The sequence below is a fragment of the Lipotes vexillifer genome, unplaced genomic scaffold, assembly GCF_000442215.2.
Source record: "Lipotes vexillifer unplaced genomic scaffold, Lipotes_vexillifer_v1.1 scaffold230, whole genome shotgun sequence".
Lineage (NCBI taxonomy): Eukaryota > Metazoa > Chordata > Mammalia > Artiodactyla > Lipotidae > Lipotes > Lipotes vexillifer.
In genome coordinates this window covers 8,500,806-8,522,306 of record NW_006775143.1, presented here as the reverse complement: position 1 = coordinate 8,522,306, position 21,501 = coordinate 8,500,806, and the positions used below count along the sequence as shown (strand labels likewise).

Sequence of the window (21,501 nt, the reverse complement as noted above, 5' to 3'; positions counted from 1 at the left end):
GTGGAGAATGATGAGCAGTATCATCAGGACTTGGTCTTTTAAGACAGTGGAGTGTCTAGAATAAATCAGATTTCCAACTTGGGTCATGCCATTTTCATGAGATGAGGAATACAGAAGGAACAGATGTGAGAGTAGGGGAGGAGGGATAGCCGAGAGGATGACTCAAGGGTTAGGTTTGAGGCACTGGACATGAACATTTGGCAGTTGGATAGGGGAACCTGGAGCTCAAAGGAGAGGTCTAGGCTGAAAATATAGATTTGCTAGTTATCTATACTGATATTGTATAGGTTGTATAGTTGATGAGAGTAAGGAAAATCATGTAGGCTAAATGTCTACATTTAGACATTTGAGAAGGAGTGAGAAGAGAACCCAAGAGCTAGTGGTTTTGCCTTGATTAAGGGAAGGAGAAGTCTGGGAAGCAGCAAGCTCGCCAGGTAAGGAGCATGGCCTGGAGCAAGCAAGCAAGCGTCAGGAAGCCAATGGTAGCCCCCTCGAACTTGCTGTACTATGACTCATATCTAACTCTGTACACAGGCTGATTGCACATCTTACCTCTTGTCCAGTCAGGAGTGATTTCAAGACCTAACTCCATCACTGTGGAAGGGGACATAAAGGATCCCACAATAGCCATAGTTGCAAAAGGGTCCTTGCTACAGGGCTAAGCCCAGAGTCTTCATCAGATAGAGCACAGATGAGAACATGCTGGTACTGATGCCTGGTTGCATATGGTAACAACTCTTTGATTTCTACCTTCAACCCAATATGGAGTTTCCTCAGGGAAATGTGAATACAGAATAAGTGGGAAAGCACCACTTTCCCCCTGTTGCCCGTTCCTGCACCAGCGCTCTCTGTGTGGTTCAGAGCCAAGATTCCATATTGCCCCACCCTCTAGATCTTATTAGACCTGAGCCTCATCAACTCTATTGTATTTGTCCTTTTCTTCCCAGTCTGAGTGGAACAGCTCTGAGCTAGGATGGGCTTGTTAGTTCATCCATCCCCACCACACCCCAGGGTGAATGTTGCATCCTCCTAAGACGTTTTTAAAATGTGTTTTTTACTGAGGTATAGTTGATTTACAATGTAATGTTAATTTCTGGTGTACAGCAAAGTGATATATATATATATATATATATATATATATATATATTCTTTTTCATATTCTTTTCCATTATGGTTTATCACAGGATATTGAGTATATTTCCCTGTGCTATACACTAGGACCTTGTTGTCTATCCATTCTATGTAGAATAGTTTGCATCTGCTAACCCCAAACTCCCCCACCCCACATCGTGGGAATCCATCCCTCCCCCATTACCCCTCCCCCCAGCAACCACAAGCCTTTGCTCTATGTCTGTGCATCTGTTTCTGCTTGGTAAATAAGTGCATTTGTGTCATATTTTAGATTCCACACATAAGTGATATCATATCATATTTGTCTTTCTCTTTCTGACCACTTAGTATGATAATCTCTAGGTCCATCCATGTTTCTGCAAATGGCATTATTTCATTCTTTTTTTATGGCTGAGTAGTATTCTATTGTGTGTGTGTGTGTGTGTGTATATATATATATATATATATATATATATATATTCCATTGTATATATACAGACACAGCACATCTTCTTTATCCATTCATCTGTCAGTAGACATTTAGATTGTTTCCATGTCTTGGCTATTGTAAGTAGTGATGCTGTGAACACTGGGGTGCATGTATCTTTTCAAATTATAGTTTTGTCTGGATACATGCCCAGGAGTGGGATTGCTGGATCATATGGTGACTCTATTTTTAGTTTTTTGAGGAACCTCCAGACTGTTTTCCATAGTGGCTGTACCAATTTACATTCCCACGAACAGTGTAGGACTTCTTTCTAAGACATGTAATGATCTTTTCATCCAGAGGTCAGCAAACTATGAAGATGGGCTAAATCTGGCCCCCACCTGTGTTTGTCAATGAAGGCTCATTAGAACACAGACACGCTCATTTATTTATAGATTGTCTACAGCTGTTTTTGCACTGCAATGGCAGCATTGAGTAGTTGCAACAGAGACTGTATGTCCCACAAAAACTAGAATGTTTACTATCTGGCCATTTACAGGAAATGTATCCCAGTTCCTATTAATCCATCCTATATACCAGTGCCAGATAATGTTCCTAAAATGCTATTTCACCGTATTACTCTCTTGCTTAGCACCCTACAATGAGGTTACATTGTCCGTGTAATAAAATCCAAGCTTCTTGGCCTGGCATCCAAGGCCCTCAGAGGTCTAGTCCTAGCCAGTCTTTTGAATCATCGATCTCTATTCCTAAAGGCAAGCCCTGCACCTGAGTTTTATTTCTCTCCTCGTTGTCCCTGGAATATGCAGTGTATTTCTGCCCTTACTCACACATTCCTTGGAATGTGCTGCGCATTAATCTGTATTGACCTAATTCCTACCTTAGTTAGTTCCTTAAAGAACTAACTTAAAACCTGCATCTTTCACGATCATATCTGTTCACAGTGACCACCAATGAGTCTACTCATACAACGATTCCCCGCTTGTACCATCTGGTGATATTTCTTCTGTTCAAAGCATAGTTCACCAATATGATGGAGGGTAATGTGTAGAGTGAGAACTTTATATGAACAAAGGGTCAGAGGTGGGAAAGCCTAGGAAGGATTTGCAAATGACCAGATCTGTAATTAGAACATTGTCTTTGTACATTCAGTCTTCTCTAATGAAATACCATAGACTGGGTGGCTTATAAACAACCGAAATTTTTTTCTCACAGTTCTAAGAGGTCTTAGAAATCTAAGATCAAGGCACCCACCGATTTGGTGTCTAGTGGGGGCCTGCACCTGGTTCACAGGCAGCTGTCTTGCTATTGTGTCCTCACATTGTGGAAGGGGTCTCTTTATGAGAGCACTGATCTCATTCATGAGCTCCACCCTCATGACCTAGTCACCTCCCAAAAGTCCCACCTCCTGATACCATTATCACCTTGGGGATTAAGTTTCAAAATACGAATTTTGGGGAGAACACAAACATTCAGTCTGTAGCACACACAGCACTCAATTAACATGGATGGAATTATTGAGTCATCAGCATATTGTACCTGTGACATACTATGTTTTTCTTTGATTCTTTTTTAAAAAATTGATTAATTGCTGCATCGGGTCTTCGTTGCTGCACAAGAGCTTTCTCTAGTTGCAGCGAGCGGGGGCTACTCTTCGTTGCGGTGTGCGGGCTTCTCATTGCGGTGGCTTCTCTTGTTGCAGACCATGGGCTCTAGGTGTGCAGGCTTCAGTAGTTGTGGCACGCAGACCCAGTAGTTGTGGCTTGTGGGCTCTAGGGCGCGGGCTCAGTAGTTGTGGCGCACGGGCTTAGTTGCTTCCCGGCATGTGGGATCTTCCTGGACCAGGGCTCGAACCCGTGTCCCCTGCATTGGCAGGCGGATTCTTAACCACTGTGCCACCAGGGAAGTCCCCGACATACTATGTTTTGATTCTGGATTTAAATATAGGACAGCTCCGTACCTTGATAGACTGTGGGAATGAAAGATAAAGTCCAGTAAACCTATTGTTGAGAAATTCTAGAATAAAGAGATAGTGGCTGGTTCTGGAGGCCCTTGCTTTGCCATTGGTACCTTTTAAAATTTTTATTTATTTTTTTATTGAAGTATAGTTAATTTACAATGTCGTTACAATCTCTGCTGTACAGCAGAGTGACTCAATTATATGCATATAGACATTCATTTTTTTAATATTCTTTTCCATCATGGTTTATCACACGATATTGAATATAGTTCTCTGTGCCATACAGTAGGACCTTGTTGTTTATCCATTATATATATAATAGTTTGCATCTGCTAACCCCAAACTCCCAATACTTCCCTCCCCCACCTCCCTCCCCCTTGGCAACCACAAGTCTGTTCTCTATGTCTGTGAGTCTGTTTCTGTTTTGCAGATAAGTTCATTTGTGCCATATTTTAGATTCTACATATATGTGATATCATATGGTGTTTGTCTTTCTCTTTCCGACTTACTTCACTCAGTATGAGAATCTCTAGGTCCATTCATGTTGCTGCAAATGGCATCATTTCGTTCTTTTTTACGGCTGAGTAGTATTCCATTGTGTATACGTACCATATCTTCTTTATCCATTCATCTGTTGATGGACATTTAGGCTGTTTCCACGTTTTGGCTATTGTGAATAGTGCGGCTAAGAACTTAGGGGTGTGTGTATCTTTTTGAATTATAGTTTTGTCTGGGTACATGCCCAGGAGTAGGATTCATATGATAATTCTAATTTTAGTTTTCTGAGGAACCTCCAGACTGTTTTACATAGTGGCTGCACTTACTTACATTCCTTTGAGTTGCTGGATAGGTGGTCTCTCCTCAGTGGTCCTCGCTTTTCCCATCTGCTGCCATATATTGTGTGTTCTTGGACATCCTCTGGGATTAGCAGCATCAGTGATGCACCATGGATTGGAGTTCTTTGGTAAATAGTAAGTTCCTAAAATGTCCTCAGTCCTCACTTTGCCAGAGAGGTTATGTTCCTGACTTGGATATTATGTCTCAGTGGCTTGAGATTATAAGCTACTATTTCTTAAAAGTCTGTGCATTACACAGAAAAACTTGGTTATAACATAAATTATTACTATGTTGATTTGAATAGCAGTGGTACAAGCACATCCCCAGAAACATAGCAACTACATAAAATAAAAGCTTCCCTTAACACAGAGCAGAACAACCAGGCTTTTACATTATTGTCTTCTCCAGGATTTGGCTGTTGTAGTGTAAAATGCCATTATGTCTTGTCCAACAAGTTTCCTCTGCATATGTGAGTAAAAGGAAATAATCCATTGCAGTAAATGTCTCAAAAAACCACCCCCTTATGCACTTTGGAAACAAAACATTGAGCAAGTAAGCTATCATAAGGGCAATCCTTTCTATTCTTCAATTAATCACTTTTATGTGATGTTTATTGTCTATGTTGGAGATGTATAGAGAAGAAAAATAATAAGCATACACTCCAGTGGAACAGTTATGCTCTGAATACAAGGGAAATACATCCCTTTAAAACCAGTTTCTAGGCATTGCCTAGAAGTAAACATGTGACAGTAAGTGTAATGGCAAATAATATTTATTGAGCATTTACTGTGTGCCAGGTCATTGTTCTAGGTCCTTTACATATATCATCTCATTTAATCCATGCCCCAGCCATATGGTTTAGGTACAATTCTTAACCTCCTCTTTATGCGAGAGAAGACTTAGACCCAGGGAGGTAAAAGAATTCATCAGAGGTCACACAAGCAGCAAATAGAAAAGCTGGAAGGTGGACCCAGGCAGACCAAGTCTAGACTTCACATTTACCATAACCTCAGCAAGCCCTCCCAACATGAAATGCTCCCTCCAAGATGAACTTAAACAAAGATCACCCATCTGATTTGCATTGTTTGGTAGGTCCAACTGGATGATTTGTCCTATAAAATTTGAAATTGCATTGCATTATTTATATGTAGTATTTTGATAACAGGAATCTAACCCCAGAATTTCCCACTGTTTATTCTATCATCTTTGCAGTTGAAAACAACCTCTGTCTTCACAATTGAGACATTTTTATTCTTTGTCTCTGAATTAACACTGCACAGAACATGACTCTGTGTGTGTGTGCATGTGTATGTGCGTGTGTGTGTGTGTGTGTGTGTGTGTGTGTGTGTGTGTGTGTGTGTAGAAGCTGCCTTTTCTTCTGGATTAAATTGTTGCAGCTTGGCTGAGTGAAGAGAATTTCTCCCACTCACCGAGCCCACAGCAGACATGTTAAGAGAAGGCTGCTGCTTACAACACACCCAGACACGAAGGGGCAGGTGACAACAGTGTGTGTGCCCAGCATCTCTGGAAGGGTCTCTACAGATGTGTACAGCTGCTGCTGCTTCCTACCTTCAAATTCGTGGAGCCAACACCCACCCACTCTTACAGCCTCTCTCTCTCTCTTTTTATTTTCAAGGAAAAAAGAAAGAGGCAGACGGAAATAGAAGGCAAGCGCCAAGAGCTGGACGAGCAGATACTTCTGCTGCAGCATTCCAAGGTAAGCGGCTGATCCCACAAACCTGTTCCGTTATTAGACATGCAGATCACACGCCAGAGAGCTGGGCAGAGCCTGCCCTGGTGTGAAGGTGCCGCCGCGGGCTGCACCAGCCCTTTTTCATTGTCAGGAAACCATCTCTGGGCTTGTGAATTTCTCAAATTCAGGGCATTGTTACAGCATTCCAATTTCTGCAAGCATGATGAGCTGATAGGTGCCTGTGGATGGGTTGGGGGTGTGTGTGCCTGTGAACTGCGGTGGTTATATATAGAAATTGGAGAATTTCCACATGGTGGGTGAGGCAGTGTTCCAGGGCTGTGTCTCCAAAACATAGGTGCTGTGTGTGTGTGTGTGTGTGTGTGTGTGTGTGTGTGTGTGTGTACAGAGGTTCCCAAAGATACATTTAACATGCTCTTTACTAAATTAAAAATATTAATCTTTTCTTTCTTGGTCTGGAGAAAAGGGAGATAAGAGCAGTATATGGTCTGATAAATGAGCAGTGCTGTGCACTTCAGGTCATTCACGTGTTTTCTTTCTACTTTAACAATTTTGAAAGTGTCCTCTTAGAACACTGTCCAAGACAGTATTGAAATGATTTGACTTGATTGGTTTCCATTGCACCATGAGACAGAGAGAGAGATGCTTATTTATTTATTTTTCTTTAAAACATAATGCACTTAAGCCTCATAATTGATGACAACCCAGGAGAAAGCTCTGTCACTGTCACAAGGACTCCACTGGTTGCAGAATGTTGCTTTCTGCAGGCTCAGAGAATAGTGTGACCAGTGGCCAGCTGGGAGTTGCTGCTTGCTTTCCACCGCTCCTGGGCTTTTTTAGAAAAACCCTCTTGTGCTCACACCAAGTTGCCGTGACATTACATGTACAGAAATTGCATCGCTCAGAGGGCTAGTTGGGAAGGTGGGGCTGACTCTCCAGGTGATGCTAGGTGTGGATTATTTTTTAACAAGATGAACCTTTATGGTTGTGTTTCCCATTCTTTTCTAGAAGACGGGGTTGTGCTGAATGAATCCTCAGAATAAAATTATCAGCAAGCGAGTTCCTGATTTTAAATAGCAGCATGAGGAGATGTAGGGACATGTGTATGCATATGGCTGATTCGCTTTGTTGTGCAACAGAAATTAACACAGTATTGTGAAGCAATTATACTCTAATAAAGATCTATTAAAATAAAAAAATAAATAGCAGCATGAGGAGATGTAGGGACATGTGTATGCATATGGCTGATTCGCTTTGTTGTGCAACAGAAATTAACACAGTATTGTGAAGCAATTATACTCTAATAAAGATCTATTAAAATAAAAAAATAAATAGCAGCATGACCTAAATCTGCTTCACATATTTATCAGTTCACCATTAGCTTGAAATAGAGAAAGGTGTTTTAAAGGAAGAATGGCAGCACGATACTGAGAATATTGCCTGTTTCTTTCTGCTCATCGTGTAAATCCATTTATGGACCTTTCTTTGTAGGAAGCTTGCATCTACCCTGTATGCCACTACTCTTTCCTTACCACACTCCTGAGGGAGGATTGAGGGCTAAAGTTAGCATCCTATTCTTACGGGGCGGGGGGTGGGGGCTTAAACACACTTAATAGAAGCAAGTGAATTGTTCAAGGTCAATCTGGACAGAGCTGGATCTCTGGCTCAGAGTATAGTCAACTCACTTCTTATAAGAGACCAAAATGTATTAAACCTCATCATATTCTTGCTTAAAAGGTGAACTTTTGAACAAGAAGAGTGAAAGAATGAGAGGCTGTTTTTGACTAGACAGACTCTCTCCTCTTTCAGCTCAATGCGGTTCTTTGCTTCTGCATTCCTTGAATCAAAAGTCTGGCAATAAATGTATGTCAGAAGATCAAGTTTCTTTTGTCTTACCTTTTATCTTTCTGGGTGTCAGATAAGATACCGAGGATTCATTCATTGCTGATCCAGTCCAGTGTTACAATATTCTTTTCATATTCCATCTGTCCATTTTTCATCCATCCATCCATGCATCCAATCAACAGAAACAACAGTACAGAACACTTAGTATTGCATGGGGAAGCAGTAAGATTCCTTCAGAGACTTAGAAACAAGGGAATAAGATAGTTCTCTATGGTTATCCTGCTAAAATTCTCACACAGTTGATGAGATTGATTATTTAAGGGAACACCCAGGACTTTCACCAAGGTTACCTTGCTATACCTGGGGAGAAAGGATTGGAAATGATGGAAATTTAATAAGTGGAGACCAGTGCATTATAATTTCTCTTGCTAGGGAAGACCTCTGTAGTAAGGGTGGACCACTAGCCTTGAACAATGAAAAAGGGAAGCTCAGAGGTTGCAAAGGTGGTTTATTGGGTGCTACCCTGGAGAGAGACCCCAGCTCTGGGAGGCCCCGAGTGTCTCTGCTCTGGTGAAGTGACGTCTGCGGTAAGGTGAGCACAGTCACTGGCCTCACCGTGATGCAGGTGACACTTCCCTCATGAGTCTGCCTCTCTTTGTTCTGAGTCCATCCTCCCCAAAATAGAGTTATTTTAATAATAAGGAGGGTGGTGCCTGACTGAGAGAGATGATCACTTCAGGCACGAGAAATGAATATGTTCTACCTTCAATCAGTTAACTGTTGACTGACCTTAAATAACGTGAGTCATCTTCCCTGTGATCATTGTTTGGAGCTTAGCAGCCTCACCCGCCGATGCTAGTAAATTCATTGAGGTTATAGTTCCCCCGTGAGCTCTTGGTAGAGACTCAGCCAGCTTCCTGATGGCAGCACAGCAGCCATGTCATCCCCGTGTCCATCCTCAATAATAGTCATCATTTTCTTTCAGTGCCCAATATGTGCCTTTAAATACATCCCCTCAATAATGACCACATAGTAGATACTACTCTCCCCATCCTACAGGTGAGGAAACAAACTGGTGAGATCAAGTAATCTGCCCAAGAACAGGGAGACTCTGAGTGGGGGAGCCCGATTGAACCCCAGCACTGTCTCCATAACCATGCTTTCTCCAGGACACTGTTTCCTCCAAATGAAATAATTTGTCTAGAAAGATGTCAGTTACTATCATCACTGCCTCTTTTACTCTAAGTATATTTTCATGGGCTCTGGAAAGTTTGGACCATGTGGAGATGTGCCACAGTGATGATTCGTAGTTCCTTGAAGTAGAAAATATTAAGAAATATGTCAGGAATTGCTATTTATTTTAGCATTTTTCAAAATTCCAGATGTGCTCTAAGAAAAATTATTCTCAGTGCAAAGTTAAATGGAAAAGCATTAGAATTTGACTTCATATTTATTAAGATACAATTCTCATTATCAAATAGTCTTTTGATGCTTATTCTCATGCAATGAGATATGAATTATTTAGACAGATTCACTGGTCTCTTGTCAAAACAAATAAATTTTGCAATGCAATCATCTTGATACTTGTATATTTGACTAATATATTTCCTAATTGCAATAGTTAGGGCTATACAGTAACTCCACAAAATGGAATATCATTACTTTTTATATGAATGATAAGCAAATTCTATAAGGCGATGAAGAAAATGTTGAAATATTAGCTGCTACACCCCAGTGATTAGGAAACCTCCAGGTACTTTGACGTCCTAGCCAAATTAAACTCAGATTTCTTTTTATAAGATCCTTAGCTGTATTGAGTATCTGACATTTGTGATGCGAGAATTTCCAGGAAATGCTCACATATGGGACCAGTAGGCAATTTTAATAGCTGTATTACTTTTGCTGATAATTAAAGGAAGGAATGTATGATCATTGCAAGAGTGAAATTCAAAAGTATAGCAAAATATAAAGAAAAACATATCAATCGTCTGCTCAGCACCCAGATATAACCCAATATATTTTTATGGATTAAGATATGGAACCCTTACCACAGGCCTCATCAGCCTGTGAGTAAAATGAAATTATATTAACATTAGTCTCCAAAATGCATTAGCCTTTATCTCTTTTTTGATTTTTGTATATGGGTTCTTTTAAATTCTCATACAAAATTTTATAATTTTTATGAAATCACATCTAACATTCATTTACTTTATAATTTCTGACCTTGATGTCATCCTTGGAAAGAACACCTTCATCTCAAACACTTACCTATGATGTTTCTTATACTTCAGTAGTTTTAGGATTAAAATCTAGGATTTATTTTCCTGTAAGGAATAAGATAGGAATAACTTTACTTTTTACTGATGGTGAGACAGTTGCTTCAACATGATTTGTTGATTAATTCATCCTTTTCCCCACTGATTTAAATGTCTTCTTTATTATACACATATTTCTCACTTATACTCGAGTCTGCTATTTGTGGGTTCTTTTTATCCCATTAATCTGCCATTCCTGGGCCAACTCCATTCTCTTTAATCCCTCTAGCCTTTTAATATATTATAATATTTCATAAAGCAAGAGCCATCATTTTTCTTCTTCTGAAAAATTGTCTTGGCTTTTAATTCCATGGAAACAATTACTTATTTTTATTGTTTTTATTATGTGACTTGTGATCATGTGAGTTTAAAACAATAAACCAACTATTGGATTATACCAGACGGACTGAATTTAATATTCCCTTTTGCCCCTTGGTTGAATTGCCAGAGATCTGTCTCTTTCATTGGTCATTTCAAGGTCCCAGCAAGAAAAGGCACTCAGTACATATTGCCACATGAATCCCTTTGGGACTGTCACATTTATAAAGGTTTGTATGACATAGTCAGCATAGTCAGAATCCAATTGCTAATAACCACATCTTCAATACATAAGCTGTCTTTGAATTATTTATTCATGAGCAGGAACACTGACTAGAGTTTTTTTCTAATCCAAGCCATGAAAATTGTCATTATATTTTAAAAACCACAGCCTTGTCTCTCCAGAAGACTGAATGGAAAAAAAAAAAAATCAAAGAATGAATTGTGACCCTGCGAGATATTTATTGTCAACCCACCAAGGTCATTTGCTGAATAGCCCGAAGGTATCAGGAGCCTTGCTTGCAAAGACATTACAGTGTTTCTCACTATTGTGAACCGTTCAAACTAATTTTAGACTTTTCTTGGTTGTTAGTCTGTGCAAAAGGCCAAGTTCAAATTTGAAAATATTGACCAGGCAGGCAGGGTACACGATGTAAAGGAACTTTATGTCTCATCCTTTTCCCCATCACATCTCCCCCAGGCCCCGTAAACAGAGCTTGAGTGGAAGTTAAAACTTGGTTTCTTCTATCGAAGTCTTGGATCGGCTTTTGTGTGGCCTGAAGCATGTAACAAAACCAAAGATCTTATTGGGAGTCAATGCGGGGGAAGGGATATGATCGGGGGAGGGGAAGGAGAATAGAGAAGGGGACACAAGTGCATGAGAACACAACACAACCATTGTGCCACCCTATGTTTAAGCCATTTTTTATTAGGAGATGGAATTTAGCCAGATTCCCAACATCACCCACTAACGCAGCCAATGTCAGCTTTAGCCCGATTACAGGTGGATGAATGATTTGGAGTAAAAAGTAAAATCACAACAATATAAGAAGAAATCACAGATAAATAAGTCTTAGAATGAGAAAGTCTTGGCTAATTTTTACACCAAAGCCAGAACTATAAGATAAAAAAGATTGCTAGAGGGCTTCCCTGGTGGCACAGTGGTTGAGAGTCTGCCTGCCAATGCAGGGGACACGGGTTCGTGCCCCAGTCCGGGAAGATCCCACATGCCGCGGAGCGGCTGGGCCCTTGAGCCATGGCCGCTGAGCCTGCACGTCCGGAGCCTGTGCTCTGCAACAGGAGAGGCCACAACAGTTAGAAGCCCGCGTACTGCACAAAAAAAAAAAAAAAAAAAAAAAAAAAAAAAAAAAAAAAAAAGATTGCTAGATAATGACTTTATAAAAATGAACAGAAAAAGATTTTGAGACTTACTGATTCATCTCCCACTTTCCACTGTCCCCCACTCACACCGGACACTCCTCACTGCTTAGCTGGATCACCTTGAAAAGTTGCTTTAGCTTAGTTACCTTATCTGTAGATTAAAAAGGTTTGATTAGACAATCTTGAAGGTCACCAAACTCTGTCCCACTTCCCAGCTATGACATTTGTCATCCCTCCACCTCGAATGCCCTTCCTGGCATCTCAGATCTCAGCTCAAACGTTTAAGTACTCAGATCTTTCCCACCTTAAGTGTCCTCCCTCGGTCCCTGTTTGTCACATCATCCTGCCTACCTCCTGCCATGCATGTATCATAGTCTGAAATTATCTTGCATCCATGTTTATTGGAATGAAGACTTGGTGAGAGTGGGGACTTGCCTGTCTTCCTGAGAGGTGTCTTCAGACCTGGCAGAGTGCCTTGCATGTGGCAGAGTGCCTTGCATGTAGGGGATGGATGTTCCCTGCTGTTCCTGAGATGTGGAATGCCGGAGGAGAGACAGGTTTGCAAGAGGATGAGTAGTTCCTTTTGGCTAGCCAGCGGGAAAGCTTATTGCATTCCTCAGGCATTTGGGTAGTCCTCATGCAGTGCTACTCAGACTGTGGTCCTCGGTCTGACGACATCAGTGACAGCATCACCTGGGAGCTTGTTAAAATTCAGACTCCCAGGCCCTATCCCCAATTCACAGAGTCAACATCTCTGGGGGTAGGGCCCTGGAATCTGTGTTATATAGCAGACCCTCCTGGGAATCCTTATACAGACTGTAAGTTTGAGAGGCTCTGTTCTAGTTTTGTTTTCCGAGTCTGGACCGGCCCACAGAGCAAGAACCAGATTTACTTCAGGAGGTCTCTCCATCGGCCTTTCGGGAGCCCTGTCAAGACTCCGTGTGTCAACTGGCAGCTCGCCGTCTGCTGCTTCTTTGTCTTGACTCTTCACAGTTGCCTCCACTTGACAAATGCGAAGTTTTGACAGTTCTTAGTACCTGCACGCTTTGATAGACTTTTTTTTTTTTTGATGTATGTTACTTGGACAATAAGGGCATAAGAAAAGAAAACGTTTTAGTTTTAGTTTTCACTTCTGCTGAGCTCTACTTGTCACTAAATTCTGAAACACTCAGGCGGCCAATGAGAGCCAGAGCGATACAGGGAAGGTGGTGCTTTTGGCGGACGTGCGTGATCAGTACGCACAGGTGCCTTACATCCGAGGCCCTAACACAGTCAAGCTCTAGGGTACAAGACAAGGGGATCTGGAGTAGGTTAAGGAAGCCTCTGGAGGCAAATGGATTTGAATTGGTGGTTTTCCCTGACAGCAATTACTTTGGGGCCAAGTGAAAACTCAACTAAGCTTTTTTGTTTTTGTAATGTCAAAACACCTTTGTGAAACAGACTTCCCTGAGACCAGGCCCACTGTCTTGTTCTGTTAGATCCTCTCTTCCTAGCTCCAGCTGTTGCGGATATTTTGGTGATGTCACTGCTGTATCCAGCGAAGAGACAGATCTGGGGGCACATATGCTTTTGGTGTTCATGGTCACCAGGCTGCTTTTGTCAGTGGTACTGACCAATGGCCGGGGCTAAATCAGCCAGAAAATGGGGTGGGGTGGGGTAATTCAACCCTCCCTTGGTGGCAGGAGGCACTGGTTAAAGAAGAGCAGACAGAACATTCCCCAAATCAGCCACTTCCTCGCATTTCAGGAAGCCCTGGCTTGTAGAGCATCTCCTGCTGGGGCACAGAAAACTGGGAGTCTCCATGGCTGCCTTTCCAGCAGGGTCCACACACCAAGTCTGAGGTTGCCAGCATATCAGTCTCCCAAAATCCTGAGGTGTTTACCTTCCACGGGTGGAACTAGGTTAATGTCAAACATTTTAGCACAGGAAGCTCTCTGAAAGGGTGACCCCTTCCTCCCAAGTAATCAGAGTGAAAGACAATCAAGAAGTTTCCAATTCACCCATTCACTCATTCTTTGGCTGGAACTGAGCCAGGTGAGACAATGAGATGCAAAGCTGAATAAGGAATGGCCTTAGCCATTGAGGAGCTGGGAGTCTACAGGGGGGACAGATATAAAAAGAAATAATTTGAGGGCAATCTAAAGAATGCTCTAGGAGTTCCCTGGTGATCCAGTGGTTAGGACCTGGCGTTTTCACTGCTGTGGCCCGGGTTCAATCCCTGGTCGTGAAACTAAGATCCCACAAGCCGTGTGGTGCAGCCAAATAAATAAATAAATAAAATTTAAAAAATAAAGAATGCTCTAGTATACGTTCTCCACTATAGGAGACACTAATCTTGCCAGCAGAAGTGGAGGAAGGCTTCTCAGGTGAAGCTCTTTCTCAGGTGAAAAGAGGAGAGACCAAGGGAACAGGACAAACGACAAGAATAAATATTCCTATAGTACTAAGTATAGACCCAGCACTTTTAATGTATGAACTCACTTAAATCCTCATAACACACCTCTGAGATGAGCACAGTTGTTGTGTCCATTTTACAGATGAGGAAACTGCGGCTCAGTGAGGCTGAGGGCCTGTCCTAGGTCACATAGCTTGTAAAGGGCAGACTGGCTCCAGAATCCAGACTGTTAACCATTGTTCAACTTGGTCTCTTGGCATATGCGAGTGTGATCTCCCTGGAGAATTTTGAGTGGCTTGAGTGGAGAATGGTGGTTCTAAGGGTTTTGTTTGTTTGTTTGTTTTTTCCTTCTGTAGCCCACTTAGGAAGACAAACCAATTTACCCCACCCATTCCCACTTTCCAGTGAGGGGTGGGGGGAATCTCTGTAATAAAGCTTTGGAGAATGTAGTAGTTTGTTAGGGCTGCCATAACAGATTCCACAGACCGGGTGTCCTAAACAACAGAAATGTATTTTGCCACAATTCTAGAGGCTAGAAGTACAAGATCAAGGTATCAGCAGGGTTAGTTTCTTCTAATGCCCTCTCCTTGGCTTGTTGATGGCTGTCTTCCTCAGGTGTCTTTACACTATCTTTCTGTGCTTGACTGTGTCCTAATCTCTTTTTATAAGCACACCAGTCATATTGGATTAGAGCCCATCCCAATGACCTCATTTAACGTTAATTTCCTCTTTAAAAACCCTATTTCCAAAATAGTCACATTCTGCAGTAGTGGGGCTTAAGACTTCAACGTATGAATTTGGGGGCGGGGACACAATTCAGCCCACAGGAGAGCCACCAACATACACAGATTGCACCGTGAGTTTTCACACATGATTTTATATTATTAAACAATGCCCTGTAAATTTTTAAGTATTTTTTACACTTTCCTGAGTAGTCCTTGCAAACTATTTTTTAAATTAATTAATTTATTTATTTTTACATCTTTATTGGAGTATAATTGCTTTACAATGGTGTGTTAGTTTCTGCTGCTTGCAAACTATAACACGTTTACGGGCAACATGTTAGCAATGCTGTGCAACTGTTTAAGCACATTGGGGTGAGAGGGTGGCTCCTGTCTGCAGTCACTTTAGCAGTACAGTTAAAGACCCAAACTGGCGTCTTTAATGAACGGAAAGCTGCAGGTCAAGAGCTATAAATATGCCTCTCTATGCACCCTAAGAGTGACCAAAGAAATCTCCACCAACGACTTGTAATTCAAAAGGAAGAATAACACCAGTGAAAACTATGGCCACCTGGATACCACCCTGATGATGCGTTGCTAACAAAAGGTCCAACCAGAAGTGTAGGAATTCCAGCCACCAGAACTTGCTCCTGTACATCCAGCTCCTGTACATCTTGCTTCATGGTGCTGAATGGTTGCCTGACTTCTCAGTAGAATGGCAGATCAGAACCATTAATGAATTCTAATTTACTATTACTAAATGTTAGTAATTTTTAGTGACTCATTTTATAGGTTCATAATAAATAGCCCTTAATCCCATGTAAAATGAGAGTCTATGGACTTGTGTATCTTTTGCTTGTAAGAGCTATCGAAAGGAAACCAGTAGTCTGAATTGTGTGTCCACAATGTTAGAGACATAGTCCATTCTCTTACTTCCATAAATCATATTTAATTTAAGGTTCCAAGCCATGCATGACCTGGTTTTTAGTCATCATGAGAGCTCCCTTTCTTTCACTTCCTCACCCTAACTAATGAGATCAAATGAGATTCAGATAGAGGGGATGCCAGGGAGCCAGAGAACCTAGCACTTACTCTATGTTGACTGGCTTCAAGGCCATTATTCCAGTCCTTGCTGGGAAGAACTTGTCGCATGCCCTTCTTCTGGCAGAATTGGTGATGCATCCTCACAGTGGTCCATTCCCATAACCACCGACCTGCCCACAGGGATGCTCAGCCATGATGTCCAGCCTCTGGCAAACATCCAGTAACCACCAAATGCCATCTAGGTAACCCAAATCAAAAATCCTCTCCTGTGCCTTACATGCTTTGCTCTTCACTTTAGGGAGTTTCAACATGCCTTTCTCTTGAGCTGTTTTTGTTTCCCTTCTCAAAGCACTAATCAATCACTCCCTCCTAACCACTGACCCAAAACATGAAAACTTTTCATTTTACTCCATGATTATATTGGGACACCGACACAGGTGGGGTGCATAATTTTAGTACCATTAAGAGACAACTGCTGAGGATGGTTGAGAGTCATTAAAAATGAGGTTTTAAGAAGAGGAGTGACATAGATTAATCTTTTAAAAAGAGCACGTTAAGATGGACTGGATATTACGGTGATCTTAGGAAATGTTATAATGGAACTGTAGTTGCATAGAAAAATGTCCTTATTTTTTAGAGACTCGTACTAAAATATTTATGGGTGCCATGACATGATGTTTGTTATTTACTTTAAAATGCTTTGGTGGAAAGAATATATGGGAAAATATGGCAAAATGTTTATAGTTGTGAAATCCAGATGAGATTACACAGGCATGCATCATATAGTTTCCTCTGTTTTTCTGTATGTTTTCAAATTTTTTAATAATAGAAAAGTGGAAATCAATCCTTTTGGCGGCTCTCTGGGCCTTAGGCAAGAGAGGCAAGTAGGGGGCCAAGTAGTGAGACGTGATTCAGGTGGACGCTGATGAGGGGTGGAGCTAAGATGGAGACACTGCGGAGGGAGAGGAGGGTGTGGACTGAAAGGTATCATCTAGTCTGTTCTCTTCGCTCGTTCCCACAGTCCAAAGTGCTTCGGGAAAAATGGCTGCTGCAGGGTGTACCTGCTGGAACTGCGGAAGAGGAGGAAGCCAGGCGGCGGCAGTCTGAGGAGGATGAGTTAAGAGTCAAACAACTTGAAGGTAACATTCAGAGGTAGGTGGTTTCCAGCCCAGGCCCCCAAGCTGTGACTTTACAGTGCAGTATCCACCTCTCTCCTCTAGGGGGCGTTTCTCAGTGCCGTCACCTTTTCCCAGGGCTTTAGAATTATCTTCCTAAACAGAGTAGGTACGTTGTTGCCACTGAAACTTTTCCATGTAACCCAGAATTTTGACTCTGAGTACTAAGTATTGTATTGGGATTCGCACAGTACAGTGATGTCTTCTTGGACCAACTAGGTGTGGTAAGCAGCTTGCCCCTTCACTAAATGTCCCATTTTTGAGTTCTTCTGTCAGCTTTTGTCTTTTTCCTTCTTGAGCTCAGGCTGTTAGCTGTTAGTGGGTCTGTTGTCAAATTTGCTACATTTGATCAATTTGAAATGGGAAAACTGTAGCCAAGGGTCTTGGAATTGAAACTGAGGGCACCCCTGTGAGCTGTGTGCCTGGGCTCTAAAAAAGTAACTTTGTATTGTCTAGTTGCAATGCTCAGAGGGTGAGTTGCTTCCTTTATGGTCCTCAACCAGGTTCTGAACATTCCAGTCTGGGAGATAAGTGACCTTTCTATGGCCAGTGGCTGGCCAGGCTCAGACAGAAGCAAAATAAATGTAGGTTTCCACCTGGGAACTGTAGTCACACCAGGTCCCAGGGCACCCAGCCAGAGATGTGAGATGGTGGGGGAAGATGGTGTGTGGAGATGCCTTAGAACAAAATCTCCCCCACCACCTTATCCCACCAAATTCTGCTGGAAATATCACCTTGGAGAGGGTCATCTCTTTCTCCTGAGGTTTTGAGCTCTTTTAAAATACAAAGAGTAATAGCTAACTTGCTACCAGTCATCTGTACCCAAGAGTGAATGAAGCTGGTGAGGGTACCTAGGGGACCCCAGTAGCATCACCAAAGGGAAAAGCAGACCGACTATAAGCCCCAAAGCCCTGTGTCCCTACTTTGCTTGAGCCCTTATGCCCCTCAAAGAGTTCTCAGAGCAGCTTGCCCAAGCTTTGCTTGTGGGGGAAACTGGCTAAGAAAAAGTTTATATGGGGTGTGCATGTGTGCATGTGTGTGTGTGTGTGTGTGTACGTGTACATATACATACATACACGTACACACACACTTTTTCTTAAAATACAAAGGATCAAGGCTAAATAATATATATATACATATATATATAACATTGGAAAGGCTAAATTATATATTAGTGTGTGTGTGTATGTGTGTATATATATATATATATATATATATATATATACCATTAGAAGAAGAAATTTTAATCCTGTAAATACTGACATCAAGCTTGTGAGGACAAGTACCTCCAGAACCCCAGGAAAAGAAGGGACTTCGTGTTAGAAGCCCAGAAGATAGAAAGGGGAGGGGGTGGAATGAAATAGCTCAGAGTCCTGAGCCTTGGGGATTCCCTCTCCTCAGAAGTGGCTCGACTTGCTGCATCTTAGACAAGATGAGGGAGCCAAGGATAATGGGAAATATTGACAGTAAATTGGAGAGGAAAAGGTAGCTCTGAGACATGGTTTTGTAGGAGGTTTGTTTTTAAGTCTCAAAGTGGCAAGTCCATGGTACTTTTAGCTTCAGTGACAGTTGATACCGTATAGCATCTCTTTATCTTTAGTCTTGTTAAACGTTCCAGTCCATTTCCTCTCTCTTTCTTACTACACTACACTCCAGATGGGTCTGGCACCAAGCAGGTGCTCCATAGCTGTTTGTTGAATGAAAGGATTGGGGCTGGGACCCCTGCCTGGCAGAGGGAGGCTGGGGAATTACTCTCCAGTCCAAGTTGGCAAAATTCTAGGAACCAAGTGGCCTGGGCACTGTCTATTCACAGCAGGAACCATGATTCAGGTTCACATGGGGCAGCATTATACTGCTGAGGAGTTCTAGGCAGGATGAAGAAACAGGGATGAGAATTGCAGGCCCCCTCTGGTATGGAGGGACACAGTATGCACATGGATGGGCAGAAAATTTTATTTAAAATTGTTTTTTTAAAACCTGGATATCTTTTCTCACTGAGCCTGACCTGTGCATTCATTTCATGTAGTAGGTATTATTACAGATGGAAGGCAGACAGGATTTGGAAAGTAGGATAAAACTAGTTCTATGACCTTTTCTGGTTTTCTTAAATGGCATCAGAAAACGTGGTCTTCAACCACATTGGCAGTTTCACTTTGGCTTGAATACAAATATATTGTTGTTCTAGCCCCATAGGTGGTAACTCTCACCTGTGATGAGCCATTACACGTGGGAGAGGAGTCTTAAATCAAGACTCAGTTTTGGCTAAATTAATCATTGGAGCGAGATATAAGAGTTAGGAGCTGGATTGTGGTTCAGGTGGGCATGACCATACTCCGAAAAATAAAGAGAATCTCTTTTTATCCTTTGAGTCAACAGAAGAAAGCTCATTCAATGCATGCAGGCAATCTCTTGGAGGCCATTTAAGAGAGAGATTCCCAAGCCAGAAGGAAAGAAATCATAACAGCCTAAAATGGTGGGGGTGGGATGCTTAGGCCTGGATTCAGGGGGCATTTCCTTCTGCCATAACCACGGCTTTGCTGGACATCGGCCAAATGGGCGTTGGCCATTTGTTGGAGAATGAGCTGTGTTCCCTGGAGCTGCTTTTCTGTAGCAGCAGGGCTGCCAATGGGCATCATTTCCTCCCTAGGGCCTCTTGAGGGAGGAGTTTCTTCCTCCCTTAGATGTTAGTTTCTGCTTCCCTTCATCTTACTCGAAACTTCTCTTCTACAGTATTTAGCATCTTTAAGCTTCAGTCCCAAGGGAAGAAAGGAGCTCTCCCCGCTCCTTCCTTAAAGGATACTCAGCCACCTAAGACACTTTTCTGAAGTCAAGCATTGGTTCTCTCTCATACTCTTAGTCACTTGAACTGCTTTAAAGGTTCATTGTAAACATAAGCATCCTCCAGTCTTACAAGGTCTTTGTGGATTGGCTGGCCTGGCTCTGCTAATTTTGGCCGAGCTTGGCTAAGAGACTCTAAGCTGTAGGTTGGATGAGCCTGCTCTCATTTTCCCTGCACTAATGAACTAATCGTGCCAATTTCCTTTTACGGCAATGGCAGAGGTGCAAGGGGGCTGAACAGGCACAAGGCGTAGGCTCAGAACTGCCCGTGAGCCATTAGCCAAAGCAAGTCAATGGCTAATCTCAAAACCCAGGGGAGGAGGTAGACAGTCAACCTTTTAGAGAAAGGAACTCAGAATTATGGGGCAAAGGGTACAGATACAGGAAAGGGTGAAAATGGGTACTAATCCTTCAATCTTCCAGAAGCATGATTGTTCAATTAAAAACTGCAAGCATTAGGGAAGACTGACCAGCAGGAGGGAAAGTACAGAAGAGCCCAATGAGTGAGAAAGAGGATGAACTAAAACAACTCAAGAATTCGGAGGAAAAGGAAGAAAAGAATAAAGGAAAATATGAGTGGCTTTGAAATTAGATCTGATCTTTATGTAATAGGAATCCTGGAAACTGCAGGTCAAGTGCAGCAGAACCACTAAAGTAAGGATTCTAAAGGAAAATTTCTTCATTTGAATTGGAACATTAATTTGTAGATCTTAAGATTTGGGTTCACCTGTCTAAGTCCTCCCCCAGCAACAAATTAGATTTTCCTGAAGAGACATATGAACTCTTTTCAAGCTATATTTGTATATAATATAAATGTACTAAACTATATTAGTACATTTAGGCCCTGAAGGTATATTAGTCCCTTTTGGTGAATCAGGAGTAGCTTGAAGAACCTGCTGGAGCAGCAGAGAATAGCAATCCAAGAGCAGGGAGAATGCCTGCAAGGAAAGATTAAGGGAAATCAGGGTCAGTTAGTTTAGAACAAGAGAAGATTAATGATAGCAACCTAACTCAGAACTTCAAGTGTATGTAGGATTTAGGCCACCTCTGAATTCTTTATGTGTTGGCCATTCTGAATATGATAAAGACTTAAAATAAAGCACGAGAATTTGCGCTTAGACATATGTCTGTTTCCCTAGATATCTTCAAGAAGAAAGAACATAACCACCTTTCTAATTCTGATTCCAAAATTCTTTAGGGTGCCAGTAGCCATATAAGAAGTTCCAGGTTTACAGACATGTTTTCTTCCAAAATGTTATTTGTAAATTGGTGGTGATTTGGAACTGAGGATGTTGTTTGTTTTTAAAACTATTATATGTGGTGCTTAGGTTTTTAGGGCAGCCCACAAGGAGGACGGGAAGGAAGGGAGGGAGGGAGGGAGGAAGAAAGGAAGGAAGGAAGGGAGG

At 41.9% G+C, this 21,501-nt stretch overlaps 1 protein-coding gene across 2 annotated transcripts in view; it reads left to right on the top strand.

Moving 5' to 3' along the window:
- LOC103070346 (paralemmin-2) overlaps nt 1–21,501 on the top strand; it is a 299,204-nt gene that overhangs the window by 222,965 nt on the left and 54,738 nt on the right. For both annotated transcript variants that reach the window (XM_007449791.1, XM_007449790.1), the window contains 2 exons: nt 5,989–6,069; nt 17,104–17,234. In XM_007449791.1, coding sequence (XP_007449853.1) covers nt 5,989–6,069; nt 17,104–17,234 — 212 coding nt within the window. The remainder of the gene's footprint in view (nt 1–5,988; nt 6,070–17,103; nt 17,235–21,501) is intronic.